At 32.6% G+C, this 12,472-nt stretch overlaps 1 protein-coding gene across 1 annotated transcript; it reads left to right on the top strand.

Annotated features, from left to right (window-relative positions):
- Positions 1-789: 789 nt before the first annotated feature.
- LOC127878720 (uncharacterized) lies at positions 790-6,596 on the top strand. Its single transcript, XM_052425252.1, has 3 exons — positions 790-952; positions 2,389-2,553; positions 6,361-6,596. The coding sequence occupies exons 1-3, from the start codon at positions 790-792 to the stop codon at positions 6,594-6,596; spliced, it is 564 nt and encodes a 187-aa protein (XP_052281212.1).
- The last annotated feature ends 5,876 nt before the right edge of the window (positions 6,597-12,472 follow it).

The raw sequence follows: 12,472 nt of genomic DNA, 5'->3' as shown, positions 1-12,472 counted from the left end.
TTCAGTAAATTCCTGCATAACTAGAGGCAAAATACACGTTTGGTATTTATACATCCATAATTATCAGATCACTTTCTTGTAAATAAGAACGAAGATAATGTAAAATGATTTATGCACTGAAACATGAGATAATTCAATCAACATTATTATTAAATTTGAGAACAATTATGTAGACCGGTTTGGCAATAGATCTATGAGAATGGCTGAATTAGCCACACAGAGACAATAACTTTTAAGCTAGATTTATTTATATGCTCCGGAACGTGATCCGGTTATATAAAATTAAGAATTGCGTTTGAACTTCGCTCGTATGCTTTCTTGTTTTGTTATATTATTTGGTTATATTCTATACAGCAATTATTGTCTACAAGTTTCAATAATAATTACTGCACTATTTAATGTTTGCCCTAAATATTTGAAACAACTACTATTACGTACACTATTTTTTACATAATGCACTTTTGAGGCTTCAAAATGAGATAAATATTACTAGGTAATTTATTAGCTTATAGTACGATACAGATTTTCCTTTTTACGATAACACAACTAACATACTATATTGGATGGGCCAATATGCGCGTTTAATGTGAACTTGCAAGCTTTGCTCGAATAACGTTATATCACAGTAGTGCACACAGCGATGTCCGTTGAATTGCTCACCATATATTCTTCCAGTTATTAGAGTTTTTCAAGTTTAAAGTCATTAAATATCTTGAGTATGAGAGGAACGGTATTTTCCAGATTGTTTGGCGCAAAACGGCCGAGCCGGACCCGATATCTGTAGGGAACATGATATATGCACCAGATACCCGCTACAAAGTGGCATTCGGGCCTGAACGACGGGAGTTCAATTTGGTGATACGAGCGGTGACTCAAAATGACGCGGGTGTATACGAATGTCAGGTCAGCTCAAGGGATAAACTCTTAAGGCACGTATTGCTGTGGATAGAAGGTACGGGCATCTTTTTAATTAAGATTCATTCTCATTTTTATGTTGTTAAATTGCAAAAAATTGTATTACGCAGTCTTATCATTGTTCATTTAAATAGACATACTACTTCTATATTAATAAAAATGCAGTAAACTGTGTAAGGTTATTGTTTTATTATGTAATCAAACTATAAGATACATTATGTTTGTGTTTTATTTTTTAGAAACATCGGACACCTTGGAATCACAGTCACACATATTGAGAGAATCAAACGGTAATCCGTTTAGAACAAACATAGATAACGCAATAGTTTCGATTATATAGAGCTATAACAACTCCAGAAATCTATCAGGTGTTAAGGCCGATAAACAAATGCTTGTCGTGTAAGTAAACAATAGAGGTCGATGCATACGACAAGAATAAGCAACACGATATAAAACATCACAATTATAAAAGCATGGGCTTGACACGGGTTAAATGAAGTTGAATGACGCGTCGAATCTTACACTTATCACTTAGAATTCAAAATCAGCTATATATAATTGTTATTAAGATTAAAAGGCAATACAAGAGAATTCAAATTTTATTTAATTGCAATTTAATTACCGAGTCGTAAATTATTAACCAGAGCAACAAAATACCAACTTTCTGAGGCGCGATGAATTGAACTTGAAACAAATATTAATATAATGCCTTCAAGCGTACAAGATTTGAGAAATAAGCATCATACCGCAAAAGTATGGATTATTTCTTGAAAAAACGTAATACATGGTGTAAACAGATTTCATAGTAAGGATGCATATAACAAACGTGTATACTTAAACTTAGATACTTTTTGATACATCACACATATAAAATTATCAATATTTTTAAAATAACTTATTTTCCCTTGTTTGAAGCTTAACAATATGCATATAATCCGATATAATTTCACAGAACATTATTTTGTATGTTTCATCATTTCATTCGATTGTGCTAGGTCAAGTTTAAGGTTGGATCTCGTAAAAATCGGTCGAAATCAGTTTTCCCATGTGTGTGTTTGTGCGTGTTGTGTGTGTCATTTGTTTCCCTGTCTCAACTTCATAAAACAACGCATATTATTAAATGTTTCTCTCCTGCTACCCAGCTGAAGTTTGACTGTGTGTATGTTCACATAAAAGCAACTTACCAGGTAATCAAGTAAAACTATTCTTTGTGAAGGTTGTTTTCTTTTGTGTAACTATTTTTACTCTTTCATTACTGAAACAGTGTGCTTTTTTTTACCTTCGGGACTAGATCAAAAAATAGTTCAGCGTAAACTCGTTGCTTATTTATAAAAAATATAACATTACACACATGTATATATTTTATCCCAGAGACTTGGATCAATAATTATATTTGCTTGTTACGTAAAACGGTCTACCGTTTATATGATCTCTAAGCCATGTCCTTATTGGTGTTGACATGTTTCTGTTTAGAAATTCTCCTGTCAGGCAAGGGTTACGTGGGTAGCGGAGATACAATTCGACTGGTTTGCAATATCACTGGAAATACAAATTCACTACAAGATGCTGACTGGTTTAGAAATGGGCATATAATTTTCAACGAAATAATAATTTCCAAGGAGACATCAATGGCTCAAGGTACATCAGACAGCGTTCTTGAAGTACGTTCTTGAAGTACGTCATAGCAAACACGAGGATTCGGGCGAATACGTGTGCAGAAATTCAGAGATTCTCATGGCCAGCAAGAAAGTTATCGTCCTCAATGGTAATTTGTTCATTTTAATTGCGTTTTTAGCAATTGCATCCATTCGAGGATTGGTATTATATGCTTGCTAATCCTTATAACACGATTCCAGTAAATATACATTTGTGTACGCTGTGTCGCTTATATTTCGCTGAGGGTGATTCGAATATAGGTAAACGAGGCGCTGGTGTCGAAGCAACAAGTGGTCATATGTGCAATAGACAGTGATGGACACTTCTTTTTTCAGCCTTAGTTTCAATTCGGTGACTGATATAATTGTGTATAAAAGCTGACAACAACAGTTTGGCCGGGTTCAAATGACGGGTTTCATCTTTACATTCCATGATACGAATGAACACGTTAATGGATAACTATTTGTGCACATTTATTATTGCGTCATTGTCATAGCTATAAATTATCTCATACACAACATTACTGTTATTTGTTTGTAGAGCAAATTTATTTAATTATTGTAAAAACAATTAAAGCAACGGATTCTGTATATTCGTCTATTGTGATAATTGTTTTAACACTTTGTGTTTTTACAGATTTTTCGAAGGACTTACACTTAAGATAAAATATGTATAACAATTGCATTTTCTGGAAAAATGTACATTTGATGCGTTCGAAATAACAAAAATAATTAAGTACACGTTTGTTATCAAAGGCTTCTCGGTTTTTAAAACAGATTCAGATTTAAATTTTGATGCTGACTTGTTTGAAGGTTTCAATCGCCTTTATGTTTGGCATCGTGTAACTGAATACCACATACTATTATGACATAAACTCGCCTTTTAATATACTAAAATACCCCTTGTAAATGCAAACGTTCTCTCTGTATGAGTTTTGATCACGTGCCTATATTTAAAAAAAATTGTCTATGAATATAATCGTCATAGTTTCTATAAGCAAATAACCTTTTGCTTTAAATAAACCAATATTGACTGGGAGTCAGAGTTAGAGTATTGTGCCATATCTTAATTTAGTATTTTGTAAGTTTAATATAGAGTACAAAAACGAATAATTTTGCCGTTTCTCATTAATGTCAACTTTTGAATGGTATTATTAAATTTCAACAGCGTTTATAACGCAAATAATTTCTCATTCAAAGAAAAACTAACATATGTTGAATACTGTTTCGTAAGTTTATCACGACGTACGTAAACGGCAAATTGTTTGCTTAGTGTATTACAAGAGATAAACCACATGTACCAATACGATGCCATCGTGTTAACGCACGCCACGGCTGCGAATGTTATAGTCTCAACAGTCCTTAGTAAACCGATGCAGAGACATGTCTGGTTGTAAAAGCGAGGTGATGTTTAACGTTTTTAGCCATTTAATTAATATCGGAAATTGATATTGTATTACACTGACGAGCGTAGAGGATGCTACTGTTTTATTTACGGAGAAACTCACAGAACTGATGAAACTTTGTATTCCATTTTATCAGTCACAGCTAGTCCTAATGAAAAACCTTGGTACAACTCTATGATACGTAAATTTGCGTGTAAACTCGTCAAACTATAATCTTACGCTATTAAACAACCTTGTGCTAACAGCCGGGCCAAATTCAAATACGCTCGTAACATACTCAACAACATGATAAATCATGCAAAGGAGCTATTTTAATATTGAATTCGAATAACAAAATAACACTAACTTATTTAAATCGACTTATTCAAAACAATGCTGGAATATGTTAAAACATCTCATAAACTCGCACTCACATTTTGATGTTATACCTACCATTAAATCGGTCGATTCTCATGGAAACGTAACATTATTTTCGTCGATGAAGAAAAAGTATCGCGTTTAAACATTAATTTCGTTTGCATTTCAACTTTAGAAACATCCTCAGGAATTCTCTCTATACCTTCTCACGTTCCGTCTGCCAGTTTACAAAATGTGTCTATTTTTGAAACTGAAATAATGAACATAGCATTTTAATAGCTAACAAAGCTGTTAGTGAAGACTAAATTAGTCATCTAGTTTTGAAAAGCGTACATGCGAGTCTATTTAAAAACCGTTAGGTTAATTGTTTAATAAACCATTATGGAAACATGCAATTGCGATACAATAATTAAAAATGAATGACCCAAACATACCTTTAAACTATTGCCAAATCTCTCTTTTAAGCTGTTTATGAAAACGCATGGAAAGTGTGATATATAATCACTTATATAAGAATTTTATAGGAAAATAACTTAACTTATTGCAAACAATCCGGACTATTTAAGAGGTCAACAGTGTGTCAACTTATTGATATATTTGATCAAATAGCTCGTTCCATTTGCGACACGAAACTTAATTGCATACTATTTTGTGATATATCAAAGGCTTTCGACAGAGCATGACATCACGTTCTTTTAATCAAACTTAAACTAAAATGCGTAAGTGGAATATACTGCAATGGATCGAAAGTTTCTTGTCTTGCCGCACCCAAAAAGTATGTGTCGGTTCATCAAAGCCTCAGTCATTAGAAGTAAATTCCGGTGTCCCACAAGGCTCAATATTATGACCGTTTGTTTTCTTGATTAATATTAATGCTATTGTTGAAAATCCTGTCAGTATTACACGTCTGTTTGCTGACGATACTTCATTATCTTTTACGTCTTCTGCATTAGTTGATCTCAAGGGTATTTTGCACCATGACCTCTACATGATTAACATGTGGGCCAAGCGATGGCTTGTCGATTTTAATCCCCAGAAAACTGAAACAATTTTATTAACAACACAAACGAATATGCCCTTTTTCGCAATTAATGTTTGGTTATGTACCCGTAATTTTTGTTGATAATCACAAACATCTTGGCCTGACTTTAAGAGCAGTGATGGCAAATGGAACAAACACATAAATAATATTATGTCATCCGCGTCGAAAATTCCCGTAGTTATGTTTAAACTTAACGCCACACTCGCAAGAAAATCGCTCAATCAAATAAACTTCACAAGCATGAGACCATTATTAGAATACGCGTGCATTGTATGGGATGATTGTACTTTGTACGACAAGGATCATAAGAGTAAATCCAAAATAAAATAAAGCCGCGCGTATTGTCTCAGCGCTAACTAGATCCGTCTCGCTTAGAAATCTTAATTCCGAAGTTAAATGGCCAAGTCGTGACAAACGAGGAAGTAATCTCAACCTCATTAACATCTACAAAATGCATAATTACCAATGCCAAAATTACCTTACTAACCTTCTTCCACGAACAGTTTTTGAACAGTAATCTCGAAATCTTAGAAACGCGGGAGACTATATTATTCTATCAAGAAGAACGCATCTATAATCACGCTGATTTTAAAATTTAAATATTCACTGAAACAAATATTTAATCTATGCGACGACAATCCCTAACATTTTTATAACGGAGATAGAAACTTATCAATTTTACATGCCCGTTTAAAACATATTTGCAGCAACATAAAATCAGACCCATTTAATAATCATTTAGCAAACACTCCTTTATGTACGGAAATGAGGTTCAAAATGTTGAAGTTAGTCAAGTTCGAACCCAAAATTAATTAAACACATAAATGCATACATTCAATAGGTTCATTTGTCACAATGCACGCAGACTACGTAACAAGCAATCTAAGTTAGCTGCTCCATATCAAGGTTAAACACCAGTGAATTATGTTCTGAAGTTGAATAATCTCTTAGTACATAAGTTATATAAATAAAGGTTTATTTTTAGCGTATGCTATGAAGACAGGAATGCACTGGTCCTTGTTAAGCGCAATCACAATGGAGAACGTCAGGATTCTGGACCGTGAGCCATCTTGGTTCGAGAGAGGGGTCAAGGAGGCGATTAACATCCGTGCACTTAGACCGGCGCTTAACAAGGACGGGGGCCACTACCAACTCTCACACACCTGGGACCATACTTTAACATCGCTCACCCCGACAATTAGCGGTGTTAACGTTTCCTAACAGTAGATAATCATAATGTTGATGAAGTCCGTAGAACACGGACGAAAGCTCCAGGTATGGCTTTCAAAACTTAGTTTGTGTAAATTAAGATAATAAAACTTATTGGATTAACGTTGTGATGTTTTTGCGGTGTTTGCCACGTGTAAATAAGATATTTTTGTATATTATGAATTCTATGTATCAACAACTGTAGGTGAACTGATAAAGTACAAAATATTTCAGTGCAAACACTAAAGTGTCCAAACAATTAACACAACGTATGACATAACCAATTTGAGTTCATTTTAGATTGGGCTATAATTTATATCGTTGACACGCGGTATATCTTTACGCCATTATTATTCAAATAAATACAAAACATCGTTTCCAAAAGCATCGAAATGATCGATTTCTGTCTCAACAGATTAAGCGTTGAGCCATATGGAAATGTATAATACAGTAAATTATAAATTAACTATTACCTTATGTTTATTTACTCTCTCTTCATTCGACATGAAAGACATGGCAACCAAGACATTCAAACTGGTGATTATCTCAAGCTAAAAGAAATCTGGAACGACGATTTAATCAGAAGGTTAGTTTGGATCAAAGAAATATCATTCAACCAATCACATCAGTAGTCGTTTGTTTAAAAATCGCAATACGTGTCAGAAACAAAGTTATACGAATTTCACATATTCGATGACTTTCGATTATAAAATTGTTAAAGAGTCTTTTTCTGGCTTCTTATATTGTATTTTTAAGAGTTTTAAAGTAGTAACACGTGTATATTTTTTGAAAGCGAACGTTAGGCTCCTCTCTGATATATTTCGTTTGTAAACATATCGGCTCATATAAGATGATTTAGCAATATCATCAAAAGAAATCGCGCCGTTTATTAGCTTGTAGTCTCACTGTTTGAAATTCAACATACCTTTGAAACGGTTAATGTTAAGTAGAGTCGTAAAAATATAATAAACTGTATTGTTTAGTATGAAGCGAGTTTGCGTCCTCAAATTTGTTTGAAATGTTTTAAAACTATAAACATGGCCTGTAATTAAATGAATTCTTGTATTAACCTCGATACCGAGAATAAACATAGTAAATCCTAATGAGTTTCGCAAACTTTATTTTAAATACACGATACTACTTTCATAAAAAACTACGAAGTGTATTGTTGATGCTGAATTACATGTACATAACACTATACTATTAAAATATAATTTGAGCAAATTATTTAAACAACCCAGTCGTTCAGATTCTGCTCAGAAGGCGATTAAGAATCTTCGTTTAAGAATATGTTCTTATTAATTACGCAGTCATACTATTAAAGTTCCTCACGTTTTAATTGCATGTCATGTAAAGATAAATTTGACCTCTTTCCGCTTATAGTTCTGTAGGTTATTGCGCAGACGTTGAACTAAACGCATAAATGCTAATTTTGGAAATATACAACAATGGTTACATGATTACTAGTAACTGTCGCTTACCCTCGGTACGCATATCAATTTAAATAAGTTGTAGAAACAACGCTGTGAATATACCAGAACTAAAGATAATAACGAACACTATAACTCATTAAAGGTCATACAAAGAATGGCGTATCATTTATATAATCATATTAATATTTTATTGAAACATTGCACAAACATCGGTGCAATTACTTAGCACCGGGCTAGTATCGATAAAAACGTGCAAATGCCCTTTTAGCTCCTTTCCCGGCCACAGTTTAGTTATGTTTAATAAACGGTGAACTTATGTTAATGAACGTATTATGCATGATGATTGTATATTTTCATCATGGTTGCAATTTATTTCGAAATAATATATGTGTGTAGCCTTTATTAAAAACTTATTTTATGTCAAATCTTTAATTTTGAACACAAAATCAAATATTATTATTAGGTATCGTGACAAACAGGTATCCTTGTGTATGAACATACATCTGTGTAGTTACAATACACTTTTTGCATTACCAATTCATTATTAAACGTACATATGTACACAGCTATTATTTAATGTCTTGACACTTCAATTTAAAGTGAGTTTCCACGAATTTTAAATGTTTACGTTTGATTTTTTTCTGCTGAAGACATGTGACAGTTTATTGCCGGTAAAGATATTATGTCTGAGATTATTTCGAATTTATTTTGGGTGAGATAATTTGTCTTACGGTGATCGAAGAAAATATGCTCCGACTAAGAGATGATTTTTAAGTGGACGCTTAACAATAACGGTTCCGAGAATCATTTATCATTGGGCCACCGTTCAATATTTTAGGCAAAATATGTGTATTTATTTTATCGCGGTTGTCGTTTAAAAAATTTACTTATTGTTTGCTGTTGATTTCCATACCCATTTACTCAAGAATGCGTACATACACAGGGATTAAGCAATGATATGGTAAGGGAGGGTGTCTTTCATTTTTACTTTTATTTACAGTCGGTCATTTTTAATAAACAAAGGAATACCACCAAGTACATCATCGCCGATCTACAATGTTGGTTAGTTATTTTTTTACGATTTTATTTGATTGTACTACAAAGGTTGCCAATGTGACGTGTTTAATACATACCGGGTACTAAATTAAAATACGATATATGATTTAAACTGTAAATAACATTGAATACTTCTTACATCTTGCTTTTTTTTTTACAGTTTTCATCGATATAGTAACGTTCTAGATAGTTTTCTGTATAAGATATAAGTGTAATTAAGATTGCGTGATCTTTAAGTCCACAAAATCATACATATTCAAATCTTGAAACTTGAATGACTGCCTCCTGGACATTCAACCATCAGATTGTCTACCGGATATATCACAACCAATATCTGTCAATATTGGTTTAGACATGTTTCTGTCTGAACATAATATACGAAAAATGAAGGCATATATTGACTTCTGCGCAACCTTACCAGAATTCCGGAACAACATATATCCCTAGACTCGTTTAACGTAGCGAAATGGTAACGATATATAGCAATCACTTATTTAAAATCGATATTCAATTATTTAATGTAAGGCTTACAGCATGCTAGACGTTCGACATAGGACACGCCATGATTCCGGAGGTTACGCGTTTGTCCACAATGGTTCACTGGTTGTAATAAAAGGATAATATGGTGTTGATATGATTGCTTGGTCAATATGATATGAAATTATTTGTCAATGTCTTGTGGCATCCGTCAGGTCATTAAATGCATTTTTATTTTATATTTTATTTAATTAAAATAATCAAGCCTTTGTTCAAACCGTATTTAACATAATTTCGTTGCAAGAACGATATGAATATTGACAACAGGATTTTTTTGTTGAAATAAAAAAGCTGAAAATATACAATCGACATTGGCGGGTCCTTCTTTCATGAATGTTTATTTTAATTACTTTGACATCTTTGTTTCTATACACTAATGACCGAGATATAATATTGTTCAAGATTCTCGAAAATCTTAAATGCAATTTATCACATTGAAAGAAAAGATGATAAACGTTGCCTTTAACAACTGTTGTCACTGTTAAAGTATCATGCATGACATGAAAATAATGATATTTGTAAAATGTGGGTTTCATAAGTTACACAGTTATATAACTCAATAATTCATCGCGTACGTTCATTGGTGAATGTGTTTTATAGTTTGCCACGAAGTCAAGACGTTTTTGGTACATTTATTTATAATGTACCACACTGCTTAGTCGGAATATAGATATGATAGATTCTGTATAAACATGTTAAGATTGTAGCATACCGTGTTAAATATATCGATCAAGGAAGGAGATGGTTTCCACAACTCAGCATTGGTAATTTAAATACCCCCCATGCCTTATTAAAAAAATTCTATCTTTCAAAGAATATTACTATTGAGTATGTGTTAATTGTTAAAATGTGCAGGGTAACTTGAATCAAATAACATAGGGTTACATCACGAACAATCTTAAAGATTTTAGTGATCTACCTTAATTTGCTGGAATTGTTGCTGGCAGTATTTTATATAGTTTAATTATTAGTGTATAATTAGAATAATACCTATAATCGAGCAAGACTTAAAAGTAAAAAAAAAACATTACATCAAACTTTGCCAATGGTATCTATAACTAGCTAATGCGTTCCAAATTATGCCATGAAAATATTAGAACAAGACAAAATTACAGGTTTACCTGTTTCAACACGCATTCTGATAGGTTTTAGATGCCAAGCTAAGCCGATGTGGGATTTTTATTGACGTTTTATTTACTTGAGAAACAAAAATTACTTGAATACACGGTCTAGCCTGCACACTTACCTCTCGTATAAACATGCAATACATTTGGTGTGATTTCAAGATAGGATTAGTTGGCAAGGTTAAAGGCGTATACATGTATTTTGTGTAACTGGTTGAAACATGTTTAAGCTAGAGATTTGTACAACTAACGTGTAAATTATACCCCACACCACAAGTCTTGAAATACTTGAGATAGTTAAGATATGTATACAATGTGTATAAAGGCTAAGGCAAAGTTACGATAAATTTATGGATACGGGACTTATACAACAATTTTAATGAAAATAAATGTGCGCATTTATATATTATATTTCGTTAGGTGAACATTCAAACCGCTTTTCATAATGGAGATTGAGCTTCCGGCGTCTTCCTTAACCTTACTGCGAATGGCTATTAGACCTTGCTGCAAAAGAATCCCTTAAAAAAGTAAACTCAGATCCTTTAAGCTAAATAGCATGTTTCGTTTTCTTGATATTTATAAGTGGTTACTGACTATAATGTTTATCATATAAATCCAAAATATCAACATCAAAAGTTTGCAATTCTTTACGATCGCCTTTTAATTTCACGAAACGATAAATTGTCAAGTTTTGATTATTCTAATGTTTATTTCTTTTCACGCCTTTTTATATGTGTCTGGCGATGTAAGTAACTCTTACAGCTTTCAACGTATCATCATCGAATCGGTAAAATTTAATAAAATTTTTAAATGATGTCCACTGAACTACTGTACCTGAATTTAAAGATTGTTTCTCACCTTAGTCTTCAGTTTTCCCGCTGGCTGTACCGTTTAAAGTTTTTTGTGATAGATCGGTTGATCTTTAAACGGCAGTCAATACGTTCATTTGCAAATTTTACAATATCATTAGTTGTGAAGATAAATATAATTTATTTAACTTCAAACACTCTTTATATAAATTGAAATAGGTACTGACTGTTGTAGAATAACATATGTAATCGTGACCTGGAATTAGGTGTTTAATTTTGTGGTTAAATTTTTTGTTTATAATATCTGTTTTATATTTTTAAAAGTTAACAAGTTAATTAAAGAAAGAAAGAATTTTTATTTTCAAATTGATATAATCTTTATTTGTTTTGATATAAATCTAACTTTTTATGGAATGTTTAAGGGCTGTTCAGTGATAAAAGTTTAATAAAACCTAGTTATGTGTTTTTTAACATGCTTTTCCTTTGTATATGCCATTACATAAAGTGGTTTGTGGGGCTTAATAACAAGTACACCTGATTAGGTTCTTGGGTATTTATAATAACACAATGAATATCGGGTTGTGTATACACATGATGCGAAACTGCATCAGCATTAGCACATGAACGGCATTTAGTATTTAAACATAACTTTTATAACAGCGCATGCCAATTTCTCAAACATTGACGCCCAATTAAAAAAACGTTACACATCCGCATATATTTAAACAGAAGTTTGAGTATAACCATATAATGCTTTACGGTTAATCTTCATATACACGGGCCATTTTGATACACTTAAACCATTTTGACTTAAATATTTAATTTCGCACTGGCTTAACGGTGACGACAATTTTCGCTTCCATGGCATTTGTTTGTTTGTATGAAGACTCTTTAAAACGAACGTCTAGTCTAGGCCCATATGACAATAT

This window comes from Dreissena polymorpha, chromosome 4 (genome assembly GCF_020536995.1).
Source record: "Dreissena polymorpha isolate Duluth1 chromosome 4, UMN_Dpol_1.0, whole genome shotgun sequence".
In the NCBI taxonomy this organism is placed as follows: domain Eukaryota; kingdom Metazoa; phylum Mollusca; class Bivalvia; order Myida; family Dreissenidae; genus Dreissena; species Dreissena polymorpha.
The sequence above is the reverse complement of the archived record's forward strand: the minus strand, read 5'-3'. Positions and strand labels throughout refer to the sequence as shown.

Excerpts from the sequence above, each read along its gene's own strand:
- LOC127878720 (XM_052425252.1), top strand. The coding sequence starts at position 790 with ATGATATATGCACCAGATACCCGCTACAAAGTGGCATTCGGGCCTGAA. Across the intron at positions 953-2,388 it reads CGTATTGCTGTGGATAGAAG|AAATTCTCCTGTCAGGCAAG; the intron begins GTACGGGCATCT and ends GTTTCTGTTTAG. Across the intron at positions 2,554-6,360 it reads GGAGACATCAATGGCTCAAG|CGTATGCTATGAAGACAGGA; the intron begins GTACATCAGACA and ends GTTTATTTTTAG.